General features: G+C 48.3%; 1 protein-coding gene across 5 annotated transcripts in view; it reads left to right on the forward strand.

The window, feature by feature from the left end:
• The window catches only part of Fyn (FYN proto-oncogene, Src family tyrosine kinase), a 203,035-nt gene extending 198,516 nt beyond the window's left edge, over positions 1 to 4,519 (forward strand). For all 5 annotated transcript variants that reach the window (XM_026787496.1, XM_005363535.3, XM_005363536.3 and 2 more), the window contains one exon: positions 3,858 to 4,519. In XM_026787496.1, the coding sequence (XP_026643297.1) occupies positions 3,858 to 4,066 (209 nt within the window). In that variant the 3' untranslated portion in view covers positions 4,067 to 4,519. The remainder of the gene's footprint in view (positions 1 to 3,857) is intronic.
• Positions 4,520 to 11,867: the final 7,348 nt, after the last annotated feature.

The raw sequence follows: 11,867 nt of genomic DNA on the forward strand, positions 1-11,867 counted from the left end.
AACAAACCCACTGAGTACAGATAGGGCCCCTCTGAGGTCCCCCAGGAACAAACCCACTGAGTGCAGATAATGGAAAGCAGTAAAATATTAATACTTCTAAGATTTTGTCCCAAGCAGCTGACAATAAGGTGATGGTTAAGGTGTTTGGTTGACCAAAGGAGACACTGAGACTGGAGAAATCAGGTCCCCTGCCGAGGGACGTCAGTGGCTTTCAGTGCTCTGCCAGTGAAAGCCATTTTCATTCCCTCCCTCCAGAACTAGAAGGGGAAGCGGGGACGGTCTCCTGAGTTCAGTACAGCGACACTGATGCTTTCAAGAGAAGGAGAGGCCACGAGCACAAGGATACGGGCAAAGACGATGTCTGTGCATGCGAGAACCCACGTTGGTGCCTGCACAGTGAGCATCTGAAAGGGAGAGCTGGGACCTCCTGTGTTTGAGAAAGAAGCCATCAAAATGACTCCAGAAGAATAATGCAGCCGTGATGTCAGAGAGCAAATGAGTCCAGGTGGCCAGAGGATCCCAGATGCAGTGTTAGGGGCAGGAGGACGGGAGGTGCTAGAGCCATGGCCGTGTTTATAAACACAAAGATTTGAGGGGAGACCTCGGACTGTGAGCTCAGGACCACATCGCTGGATCCTGTGAGAGTGACCCTCCAAAATGGCCCCACTCAGGGAAAGAGCAGGGGCATGTTGTTCTCCTGAGCTGTGGGAGCACAGAAGAAGCATGATGCATTTAACTGAGGTTCTGTCTGTGAAAGGAACACTAGCTGAACATCCTGACTGCATCGAAGGTTTGTTGAGGAGCTACCAGGTCTGCAGGACAGCTTATGTGTGTCCTGGCCTCTGTCTGGTTGGGTGAGAGCTGGTCCCAGTTCCTGTCCACTTGTCGCTCTCAGCCAATTGTAGAGTCTAATAGCCTGCTTTTCAGCCAAGCTGCCCTTGACACGATTCCGTTCTCTCGGTACACAGCACTGTTCAGATATTCCCCAGACTCTGCGTGGTCTGGAGAGAGAACACATGAAGAGGAGGAGGAGGGTGGGAGGTGGGTTGCTGCAGGACAGGAGGTAGCAAGCTAGGAAGTTACATCAAAGCTGACCACGTGGCCCTTCTGGTCTGGCCCTGTCATCGTCCTGCATAGACTTAGGTGTGGCTCCGTCCCATGAGTGCAGCTATCCAGGAAGGAGGCCACCCCAGCAAATGTGGCATGCCAATTCAGGTTGTCACAACCGCTATGTCCAAGTCTTGGGCGGAGCACTGGAAAAATAGGATTGACCCAAATGACCAGTTAAACTTTCCATTGGCAGAGACTGAATTAAAACTTTAAAAGAAAAGAAATATTTCCATTTGAGGAGTTTGGTTTTTAATGAAATAAAACAACACTGACATAAGATCCACAGAGTCATGGGAAAGTGGTTAACTGAATTCTGCGGTGCTGTTCTGGGGCACTTGGTACCAGGTTAAAGCCCTGAGATGAATTTGGGACATCGTAGCTTCTCCCACAGAAGCCTGTCACGCCTTTAAGCTGCAGGCCTCTTCAGATCTTGCCTCCAGTTCCAGGGGTTCCCAGCAGGAGTCAGAACAAGGGAGACTCGTACAGACTCAGACTGTGTGGCTCCAGAAACGCTATAAACTAAGAATTTTATCTACTGTATTGTGTAGTAAAGAGTTGCTTCAAAGAACTCAAGTCCCAGTGTGTGGCACCCTCTCTTCCTGAAGTGGCTGTCACTTGGACCCCCGCTTCTTAGCCAACCCCTGGGAGCAGATGATACACATTTGAATCAGACATTTTTTTGAAAAGCGAGTGCAGCACAGGCGTGTGTTACATAAGAATCTGGGTTGGAACACAGACGGAGTGAGCACCACTGAGGCGTGGTGTCAGGGAGGGTTTGTGACTAGTTCAGATCTGCGATGCAGCCTAGTGAGTTCCAGTGACTTTCTGATTTCCGAGTTTATTGGAGTTTGGAGATGTGGCTGAGTAGATACCGGCCCTGGCCCCTGGCCCCGTTTGTCTGGAGCACCTTGGGAAAGGGCTGCAGTTGCTGTACCTCCCTTTGCCTCCGGATCCCTGCCTGGTTCCTAGCTCTTCAGTCCTGGGAGGAGGATTTGGGCTCCGTAGCATCAGGCAATACCCAGAGGAAGATGGCAGTCCCATACTGAGCTCTGATCTCTCCCAAAGCAAGGGACAGCCTGACCTGAATGAGGTTATTGGTTACATTGAAGATCTGCTTCAGCACGGCCACAAGAATGTGTGGATGTTATTATCTCCGGAAATTACAAAGCCGGAGAATAAACTTCCTGTAAGAGCTCTAACAAACAAGTGACCGAAATTGGTGTCAGCAAGGAGACCAAGGCTGGGCCCTGCTTCCAAAGAGTACAACTAAGAATCACCTGCCAACCCAGAAATGCATGTTTCCCACAAGGAGAGCAGAACACACAACTTCTGGCCAAGCGACCTGGTTCTGACCAGGTGGTCACCTCTGTCCCCAGGATTAAAGATGGCTGCGTTGCATGTGTGTGTCTTCCTTCCTAGTGACAGCCCTAAGTTTCATGCTATAGCTTATAGCCATTGTTCCTGTAAACAGGCAGAAAAAGAAAAGAATTAGGCAAGGGGGAGAGAGAGTACCTGAGAGGAGCTGGGAAGGGGTCACACTCAGTGTGGTATTTCCTGTGCTGTCACGTGACCGGCTGCGCCCAGCCTCCCACAGTGTGCAGTGTGAGAACATCAGCTAGGGGCAGCTCCTGCATAGGGGCAGGAAGGTCTCAGATGATAGATGGCCTGCCCTAGGTCAGGCATAAACAAAGGCTCCAAGACGACACCCTGCCCACCTGTCAAAAGTTCCCAAGCCTCAGAGCACTAGGACGGTCACCAGGCCAGATGATGCCCAGGCCTGTGGGCATGTGGGCACGTCTCAGACACCGTGCACAGGCGTGGTGAAAACCACAAAGGTCCCAAATAGATCGTGTATGTCCTGCAAATAGAAGCCTGCTTGCTCGTGTTCTGTGGGGTATTTGTGTGCGTGCTTTATTCACAGAGAGGCTTCCTTTTTCACTGTGTGTGTGTGGATATTGATGCATGTAAGTTCAGGTGTCTGCCAAGGCCAGAGCTTTCAGATCGTCTGGAGCTGGACTTACAGGCCACTGTGAGCCGCCCAGTGTGCATGCTGGGAACCGAGCTCGGGATCTCTGCCCAAGCAGGATACTCTCTGAACCGCTAAGCCATCTCCTCCACGCCTATATTTTTATCTGTTGAATTGAGGTATAATTTGCATGTAACAAATTGTCCTTTCACAATATACTTCCATGCATTGGGACTAAGAGCCACGTCAGTACACACATGCTACATGAGCATCACAGACTGCAGCCCATGGGCCAAGCCCTGCGCCCAACGTGGCTTTCTTTTAAACCCTTTCAGTGGCACAAAGAAAACAAAGCTTGCATTAGCTCACACAGACAAAAATATTTGCTGTCAGCCCTTCGCAGGAAGAACACGGGCATTTGACACTCCCCTTCTCTCACCTTGTAGCTCCCCCACCTTTCACCCGTGCCCCTACCCCGCAGCCACCACTGGTCTGCTTTCCACCACCCGGTCCTTTTCCTTTCGAGGGCCTTCCATAAATGAAGCCATCCAGTACGCTGCCTTTTGTGTCTGCTTTTCTGAGATTCCCTGTCTGGGCTTCTGCATCTAGGAGTTCTTCATCCCTTTGTTCCGTCCTCTCTGCGTGGCGTGACAGCCGCTTAAAGGCAGGGTTCTCCTGCCGAGAGGGTGGATGGCATCCTCCTCCTTTAACCACGGGCAGCCTGGTGGTCAGGGCCTGGCACCCAGGAGTGCCCACTTCTCACGGCCTCTTGTCTTTGCAGGTATGAACAACCGGGAGGTGCTGGAGCAGGTGGAGAGGGGCTACCGGATGCCCTGCCCACAGGACTGCCCCATCTCCCTGCACGAGCTCATGATCCACTGCTGGAAAAAGGATCCGGAAGAGCGCCCCACTTTCGAGTACTTGCAGGGCTTCCTGGAGGACTACTTTACGGCCACGGAGCCCCAGTACCAGCCAGGGGAAAACCTGTGAGCACCTGCTCTTCGGAGACCTCTCGCCAGAGGCCTCCCCACCCCTCCCCTTTAGCATCCAGTTCTGTAGCCAGCTGCCCCTGAGCAGCGAGAACCGTCCAGGATCAGATTGCATGTGACTGAAGCCGACGACCTTCCACGGCCTCATTAATGACACTTTTGTCCCCAATCCGAACCTCCTCTGTGAAGCATCCGAGACAGAACCATGTTGTTTCTCAGACTTTGGAAATGCATTGTATCGATGTTATGTCAAAGGCCAACCTCTGTTCCGTGTAAATAGTCGCTCCCGTGCCAACAATCCTAGTGCTTTCCTTTTTTAAAAAAGAAAAAAAATGCAAATTCTATGTGATTTTAACTCTGTCTTCACCTGATTCAACTAAAAAAAAAGTATTATTTTCCAAAAGTGGCCTCTTTGTCTAAAACAATAAAATTTTTTTTCATGTTTTAACAAAAACCGATCAGGACAGGTGTTTGTTTTTTTTTCTTTTTTATACATGAGTATATATATATATAAACATGTTCCTGTACATACACCATGTGGGTGCTACCATGGAGACCGTGGCCCACAAAGGCCGCATAGTTACAGGACCAGAGGGAGGATCGCTGCAGAAACCTGCATCTCCGCACGGGTGTCATTCCGAAAGTCGGTGGCCTCATTTTTTGACTTCTACACAGCATGAATTTCCCCCCTTCCTTTGGATTGCACTTTTCGGTTCCTGATTGTACCTGTAGGTTATTGTTCGTGTGACTCTTCTCAGGTCCCTGAGCTGAGTTCACACATCTTGGGACCGGCTTTTGCTCCGGCGTACTGTGACCTGTTCTTGAGACTTGAGAGAGAGTACATTTAAGCAAGCAGACGGTCCTGCCAGGAGGGCGCGAGACGGAGACCACACAGACTTCCTGTATAAATATGAATGCTGAAGTGTTTCAAATGTTCTTCTTTTATTTAATAAATCTTGTAACCACATTTAAATGGTCTAAAACCCATATAGCATTGTAGTCACGGCAACCTACTAAAACTACTTTCTCATGCAACTAAAATTTATGGGGAAGGTAAGGGTGGGGGGGTTGTACATGTCCCATTGTAAAGTATGTTTCGATGTCCTGTACTGCTAACGAATGGCTCTCCGTGTCCAGAGAACTCCAGTCAATAACTATGCACTACTTTACATTCCATGGGGGTGCACAAAAAAGAATTACATTTTTAGTTGCTGTTTGTACCAACCTTGAATTACATATGTTTAACAACAACAGAGCGATTCCTATTTCTATTGAGTTTTCTAATACTGAATAGCAACTCGGAAGTCTTAATTCCTTTTTTTGTTGATGATTTATTTGTGAGTTTACATTTTTAAATTGTTTAACTTTCTTAATTTAGTAATTAAAGACAGCCATTTTACATTTGAAACAATTGGTTCGTTTGTTACGTCACAGGAGGTCCCCAGGCGCTCTGTGGCATAGCTGTCCCGCACCAGATGGGGAGAAGCACCCGGTGAATTCGACCATTGCACAGTGATTTCCAAATGACAGAAACATGCAGAACATCTGGAGACGCTCCCCCACCAAAAGGCAAAGCGATTGGCTGGTTCCGAGAGTTGTTCCAGCAGAACTGGGCGTGCCCGAGCACTGTAGCTTACCTGACCCTGTCTCTAAGTGGCATGAACTGGGCTTTCCTTGTAGAGTCCTTCCTGAGCTCAAGACAAATCCGTTTCCAAGCCCCCCCTCTACTTGTGTCAGCGAGAGACAGTGGTGTGAGGAAAGGGCGGAGGGGTGGGCCAGGGGATGGCCCCGGCCTAGCTCTACCATCATTCCCTGAAGAACCTTGAGCAGCCAGCAGCATCTCAGCTGCAGGAGGGTCTGCAGAGGAGGCGCAGGTGCATGCCAGCTCCTTGCAGCCCTAACTTCTTAAGACACCAAGGTTACTGGTGTCGGATGGAGCCACCTAGGAAGAAAAGGCTTTTATTGTTGCTGAAGTAACACTTACCTTTCAGTGTTTTGGGGTTTTGGGGGGAACATATGAAACATTTTAAAATCAAAACTGTTATTGGATATGAATACCCTTGACAGAATTTCAGACTTATTAGGTACAATTTTTATCATGTCGGATGACTCATTAACAGGTTCTAGATTTTTTTTTTAAAGATAATGATTTTCAATCCTTACTTCACGTGAGGTAATTTGCAAATATTCTCTGGAGGATTTTTGTTTTGACTTACTGAAAAATCTGAAAAAGAAACTTTTAAGAAGAAATTCTTTGAGGCAAAAACTATTTGCTTTTCATTTCATCAAGTGAGTTGATTGTGGATTCTTGTATATAAGGAAAAACTAAAGACATACATAGGTCAACTCGAGGGCACACTATTGAGATCAGAACCCCGGGAACATTCCAGAATGTGGGTAGAAGAGATGAAGTCAGGAAGAAGTCAGGCAAGGATCTAGGTTTTTCCAAGTGTCCAATGAACTCGTCCCGTGGTCACTTCTAGGGACTCCTGATTCACCCTGAGGTCACCTCTTGGGGGTCACAAGAGGTAGGGGTCAGGAAACTGCACCTGCTCACTGTGAAGGAGGTGAAAATGTTTTTGTGATTGGTGTGTGTGGGGGCGGGATCTTTGTTTGTTGTTGTTGTTTTTCTTCAGTAACCCGGAATGAAGAGGTAAGTACTTGCTCTAAAGGAGAGCCACCAACTAGCGTTGCTCAGAGCACAGGATGCCTTCCCAACAAGCGATTTTCACTTCTGAAATAATCAAATACAAAGCTGACTGGAGAAGTCCATTTTCCTAGCCCACGAGTAAAGGTTGATAAAAGGATCCTTCTTCTCTTCATTGATGCTGCACCCCAAACTCAGACTGCAGCGTCCAGTTACCTGATAGGGCCCTGGTAGGTGCCAGGTCCCGTGTGTCAGAGCGTCAGCAGCATGGACTTTCAAGGGCCTGCCGTGGTGGGAACAGGTGCTTCCATGGGGAAAGTCAAGGGGAACGATGATCCCACAAAGCCTGACACATGACTCAAAATTCCAGTTGTTTACTCACCTGGAGACAGATAGGAATCCTTCTGTGGCTAATTCTTGGCAGCCGAGGATTTTTCTAGCAGCGCCAGAGCTGCAGAATTTTTATCTGCGATTTCCCACGGGCCTGTAACAGTGTCTGCCATGTTAACTGGAACGGTTCTTTCATGGGAAGGTAAGATTCTCGGCAGCATGCTGGGGAAAATAGCACCATAGCTTCCTGTAGAAGAGATGCTACCTCTATTGTTGGCTGTGATGCAGAACAAGAAAACGCACAGGGCAGGCGTTTGTTTCCTAAAAAGCTGTATTCAGGAAAAAAAAACGGTGTTTTTTTTTTTTTTTTTTTAGTGTAAAAATGGTGTTTGATCAGTTAGTTCTGAAAGAGATTTTAATAGAGTCAGATAACTGTTGTTGCCTTGCTTCCCACCGCATGTAACATACACTGTGAGATTCAGTTAGGCTGATGTCAAAAACCTGTTTTCTGGAGGGAAGGAGGTTGGCTTTGATCCTAGAGGGGACAAAAGTAGCTCAAGCAGCTTCATTATTTATATTTTTTTTTAAAAAAAAAAAAATTCTCAAGTGTAGGTTCTAACTCCATAGAACATGATGAAAAAATAATGCCTGTAGTATCTTAAATACCAAATGAAACTTCATAATTAGTATTTCTATTAATATTTAGAGACGCTTTATAACAAACATCCAAACCATTCCTCCTCTTTACCCAATGCAAAATAGAATCCCACGAGGAAGACATGAGGAGGACCAACGTATCCTTACTTTAAGTGGAAGCTCAGAGCTAAGGGCTAGAGCACCTGCCTTGCAAGCTGAGGTCCTGGGTTCGCCTCCAGCACCCTCCCTGCCACACCAGTCTAGAGGCTGAAATACAAACCGGTGGTTTTGTGGTTTTGCAGGAACAGCCCTGTAAGAACGTAACGCTTGACAAGGGACTGCTCTCCCACGGACTAGAAGACCGTGCTTCTCTCTGAAGTAGCCAGAATGCATGTCACCGTGCGCTTCACGCCCCAGGTGCGCTTCACGCCACCAGGGTGTTCGGTGCCCTGCTCTTCTGTAAATGTGTTTTCCGGCGTAGGCCAAGCACTCCTCAAGACCGGGAACTGCGTGGTATTTTGATTTTACTTTTCTGCACCTTGAACAATGATGAACTTCCGGCCAAAGGGGGGCTGAGCGTGGGTGGGTGGTTAGATGGGTAGTACCCGCCAATCAGTGGGGTGATGGCTTACCTTCCGATGGCTTTCTTATCCGAGAGCCAGGGGGCTGTACTATGCCGCCTCAGCACTAACCCTGCCCGTTACAGTGTGCAGTTATTAGTCTCCAAGATAACTGTGAAGGCCTTCCCCCGGGCCTCGCCCCAACACCATGGGTAGAAACTCAAACTTCTTAAAGCATGCTAGCTGACTGCATGGAGTAAGAAGTCACCAAGTGAGGGTACTTTCCAGTGTGGCCCAGGGGAGGTCCTATTTGAATTTGATAATTTTATGAAAACTCTTTGTTCCATTTCCCAAGATAACCATCTTGTTGTTTTCATATAAAACTGTTTCTCCAAACCATCCAGGAGTGCCATGTCCCCAGCCAGTGGCTTGTAGTATCCCTGTGGCAGCGCATGACCAAGTACTTCCTGCCTGTGTGAGAAGCCCTGTAGGAAGTGGAGGCTTGCTTGTGTGTAGAGACTGATCGTGGGAAGGGTATCATTGCCCCCTCTCATGAGGCTTTTCTGACTTCCCTTCCCACTGAATGGCCAAAAACGGCCTCGTGTCTGAAGGGGAGAAAAGGCAAGAGAGAACTTGATGGAAAGGAAAAGGCAAGCCACCCAGAGCCTCCTGGAGAGAGATCAGATCGGCCTCCTTCGCCCGGATGTCACAGGTAGGAGATGGAGGGATGGAGACCTTTGACAAAGGAGAAGAAGCCTAGGCTGGGAAGAGAGACTCTCTGGGCCACCGCTCTCTGGAGAAACGTGATGAAGGCAGTGATGACGGTGGGTACATGTGAGTGCTGGTGATTATGCCTCGCTTCAGACTTCCGGTGTATGCTCATTATGAGCTTGACCATGTGCCCCCAAAACTCAAAAGACATACAATTAACATTCACAGCCCAGTGAAGACGGAGGCCCAAAGGACCCACTACAATTAGCTGTCTGTAGAGGGGAAGCCAGTGTCAGCTCTGCGTGGGATCTGCAGGGCACCACAGCCAGCACTCGGTGAAGGTGGCCTAGGTATTGCAGTATAGGGACACTTCTTGCCTTTCAGGGTGACACCTGCTTTGAACACAGAAGTATGAGTCCGAAGAGAAAACAAAGCAGTTGCATTAAAACTCTCTCTCTCTCTCTCTCTTTCTCTCTCTCTCTTTGTACTTTCTAGAAAGCGAGGTGGTGACACCATTTAAGGACAGAGGGTAAGACGCTTTTGGCGTTTGTTTTTTTTTCCTTTGGGAGATTCATTGGTTTGTTGGGGTGTGTGTGTGTGTGTGTGTGTGTGTGTGTGTGTGTGTACACGCATGTGTGAGTGTGGGCAAGTCCTTACCTGTCTTCTTGTTTGAGATGGAGTCTCTTGTTTGCCACTGGGTATACCAGGCCAGCTGGCCTGAGAGCTCCCCGGAAGTCACCTGCCTGCCTCCCACCTTGTGCTAAGAATGCTGGGATCACACATGTGTGCTTCTGCGTCCAATTCACATGGATCTAGAGGTCCAAATTCAGTTTCTCATGAATGCATAGCAATTCACCCATCGAGTCATCCCTCCAACCCCAAGAATAAGTTCCAGGCAGGATGTTGATTCCAGGTTCCTGCTGGAGTGTGGCTCGGAATGGAGAGTACAGCATCCAGGAACTGCCAGCCGAGGGTTTGTACCAACTTGGTACCTCCCCTTGCGGCAACCGATAGAGAGAGCTCCCCTTTCGGTGTGCCCATTTTTCTGTACCTGCTAGCCACACCGTTTCACTTGCTGTGTCGGACAAGGTGTAAATTCCTGGAAGGTACTTCTCAGTATCACAAGGTGTTCTGGCTGTTTTGTTCTGGATATTTCTCTTTTAGTTAATTATCTAGTGCTTGCTATGTAATAATCGGAAGCAGGAGAGGATGCAATGAGTACTATTCGTATAGTGTTTTAATGAAAAGCACGCATGCGACACTGTGGGGACACAGCATGAGAGATGTCTTTCTTTCTTTCTTTTTTTTTTTTTTCTTTTTTGAGACAGGGTTTCTCTGTGGTTTTGGAGCCTGTCCTGGAACTAGCTCTTGTAGACCAGGCTGGTCTCGAACTCACAGAGATCCGCCTGCCTCTGCCTCCCAAGTGCTGGGATTAAAGGCGTGCGCCACCACGGCCCGGCTTCTTTCTTTCTTTCTTCTGCATGTGTTTATAATGGAGTCACCTAAGCCTGTCACAAACTAAATCCAAGCATGTGGGTCCTTTCGTTTCATATTTTCAGACACCCCCAGGAGATAAGCACTGGAGGGTGTCAGGAGGGAGTCAAGCCTCTGGAGCCGGAGGTCTGTCAGTCCCAGAGAGTGCGCGAGGAGATGGTTAGCGCGTGACAGCCGCTGCCTAGAGAATTCGAGAACGAACAACAATGCTTTCTGGTAAATTAGCCATGTTACACTGTGCACAACATCGTGATGGAGAGGACTCTTAGAGCAGAATGATAATTTGCCCGCATCCTTAACATAAAATGCATTGACTTTTTTTTTTTTTGCTACTTTGATAGACTTCTTGATTTTAAAACATGGGCAGCTCCAGGGGCGCTCAGCAAAGCACCATCGTGAGACAATTAGGAAGTGGAGGAGGAAACGGTGCAATCAGCAAAAAACCTTCGTGAGCCACTTCACCTCCCTCCTCTCACCTGTGAATATCAGGAAATATTTGTTTGTACATTCCTGAAGGTCTCGGAGTGAAAACGCAAGGCATTCATCATTGTCTTTGCTATCGCTAAGCCGTGACCTCCCCGTGTTGGAGGGCAGGAAAGCGATGCTTCTTTCTGTCCGCATTTGTCTGTTCTGATTCAAACAGTTCCTGTGTTTTGAATAGCAGAGGGAGGATGGAAATGGAGCAGAGCTGTACTTAAAACGGCAAGCCAAGAACAAAAGCAGCGTGCGTGCAGCCAAAGGGGACCTTGGAAGATACACAGATGAAACAAAACGCTGCGCCTGGCTGAGAGTCTGTTTTCGAAAGCAAATGCAAAATGGAGAGCATTGCTCCAACCGGAAAGGTTCCTCAGTCTCCCATTCGATTGAAATAAAAAAGGGGTCCTGTAATCTGCTCTGACAGTCAGAAGCTGCCCTGTTGCTCTGAATTATGATATTTGCTTTTGACTAATACAGATTTTTCCAAAGCAGGGCAGCATTTGTAGCTAGAGCGTGCCCTGCCCTTCGGCAGAGCACAGCCATGCCAATCATTCTCACTGATGCCTTTCCTCCTCGTCCCATCCCCCACACCCTTCCGCTTCCTCATGTTCCAGTCACCACCATTTCCGTGCCGTCCTTTGTTTGCTTTCTGCTCTCCCTTCCTAGGGTCCCTATTAATTTCGTAAAGGCAGACTTTTTTCTTTTAAAGAAAAATTCTCACTCTCCATCCCAGGCTGACCTCAAACTCAAGGTCTCCCTGCCTTAGTCTTCCAACTGCTGGCGTTTGGGGCGTGGGCCACTTTGCCTAGCTAAACCCTTAGGTCTCTACCCTTCAAGGCGAACCTGCGGCTGCTGGACTATCCTGAGGAGGCGTCCTGTGGGAGACCTGCCCTGTCTCCTCTGTATGCTTGCTTGTCTCAGAAATCTGAACTCTGTACCTCATAAAT

Source organism: Microtus ochrogaster, linkage group LG9 (assembly GCF_000317375.1).
Source record: "Microtus ochrogaster isolate Prairie Vole_2 linkage group LG9, MicOch1.0, whole genome shotgun sequence".
Classification (NCBI taxonomy): domain Eukaryota; kingdom Metazoa; phylum Chordata; class Mammalia; order Rodentia; family Cricetidae; genus Microtus; species Microtus ochrogaster.